General features: G+C 31.4%; 1 protein-coding gene and 1 long non-coding RNA gene across 7 annotated transcripts in view; one reads left to right on the top strand and one right to left on the bottom strand.

Annotated features, from left to right (window-relative positions):
- The window catches only part of LOC113473216, a 10,158-nt gene extending 9,856 nt beyond the window's left edge, over window positions 1-302 (top strand). The window contains exon 2 of the long non-coding RNA XR_003395254.1: window positions 21-302. This is a non-coding gene — a long non-coding RNA (uncharacterized LOC113473216). The remainder of the gene's footprint in view (window positions 1-20) is intronic.
- The window catches only part of LOC103523326 (retrovirus-related Pol polyprotein from transposon 17.6), a 61,166-nt gene that overhangs the window by 29,330 nt on the left and 30,426 nt on the right, over window positions 1-1,410 (bottom strand). For 2 of the 6 annotated variants that reach the window (XR_003395253.1, XM_026832934.1), the window contains exon 4: window positions 399-515. The exons of 3 other annotated variants lie outside the window; for them this stretch is intronic. Coding sequence is in view for 2 of the 3 variants with exons in the window: in XM_026832934.1 (XP_026688735.1) it covers window positions 399-515 (117 nt within the window). In the remaining variant the exon portion in view is untranslated. Of the gene's footprint in view, window positions 1-298; window positions 516-1,410 lie in introns of all 6 variants that reach the window. One more of the 6 variants, XM_026832936.1, reaches the window with a different exon arrangement.

The following is a 1,410-nucleotide window of genomic DNA, read 5'->3' as shown; positions in this document are numbered from 1 at the left end:
ATGTCACAAAATATTCACAGGTCACAATATTAAACATAAGTATGTTACAAGTTATTGAATCATCGAATGGCTAAGATATCTTAAATCTAGGAGAGAAATATAAGTTTGTACATTTTAGTTACATAATATTAATTATTAGCAAGTACCTTTCTAGCAGGATTCTCTTATAATACAAATGGTTTACCTAGGTCCTAGTAGTTCACTAATAGTGAGAATGTCATATAAAATTAAGGTAATTATTCACCATGTCGACATAAACAAATAAATAAAATACAATAATTAAATGTCCTATTCTAACCACAAGACAGTGTGAATTTACAAAGTTTAACATTTAAATCTAGCTGGTCGGATAATTGGCCGCCCAGATTTTGACCGTTTGATGTACGAGTGATCATCATGTACACTCCTATCCAAACTATCCCTTTCACTAGAGCTATTTTCCTCCTCAGATTCATGTACATTATTATCCAAATTATTATCCCTTTCACGTGAGGTATTTTCATCCTCAGATTCATGTACAGATTCAACCATTGCCTCATTCAGAGTTCGAACAAAGCTTTCATCTGAGTCATTTAATGAAGAACTAGTTTCTAATACATTTTCTAAATTTAAGTTATTACTATTATTTGACATTATGACATTGTCATGATGAGACCAGCACTACTATTAATTTCAAGGAAATCGTCAAAGTTATCCTCAAAATTATCTTGAACCTCATTCTCTTGGAATGTTATAGGAGTATGTTTGAGATGAAAGGTGTTCCTTCTAACCTTACTACCCCTTTCAGTGTTGACCCAATAAGACCTTGGATATTCAGTGGATTTTATGATTTTACCTTTGATCCACCTGTTTCCTTCCCTTACTAATACATTTTCACCTGAGTAGAATGGCTTTTCTTCTCTGGTTTTTCTATCATAATAATATTTGTTATTTATTTGAGCTTCTTTCATTTTAGATTTCAAATTTTTATGGACATTTTCTAAATTTTTGATAGGATTTAATTTCTCATTATTAATACATATCTTAGTTCTTATTAATCTTCCCATTAAAATTTCTGATGGTGAAAAACCAAGAGCAGGGATTTTGGTTGCTCTATATTCTGTAAGAAGATCTCTATAATCAGTTTGAGATGTGTCTGACTTCATCGTTCACCTCCATCTTCGCATATACGTAGAGTTTCGATTCCTTCACGAGACCTTTAGTAATCTGTTCAATGTCTCTTGCGCGATAAAAGGTAGAAACCATATGGTTATACGTATTACAGTCTGTTATCAGGTAAGTTAAGATTACTTTAGTTTTTATAAAACATTTGTTATATTATAATTCACCAATAAATCAAGGGGTAAATATGGGTTCTATCCATTACCAGAATCGCTTTCTCGACAGGTTTAGACATTTTTATAGGATTTT

This window comes from Diaphorina citri, unplaced genomic scaffold (genome assembly GCF_000475195.1).
Source record: "Diaphorina citri unplaced genomic scaffold, Diaci psyllid genome assembly version 1.1 scaffold19593, whole genome shotgun sequence".
In the NCBI taxonomy this organism is placed as follows: domain Eukaryota; kingdom Metazoa; phylum Arthropoda; class Insecta; order Hemiptera; family Psyllidae; genus Diaphorina; species Diaphorina citri.
This window is presented reverse-complemented; position numbering and strand designations above follow the sequence as displayed.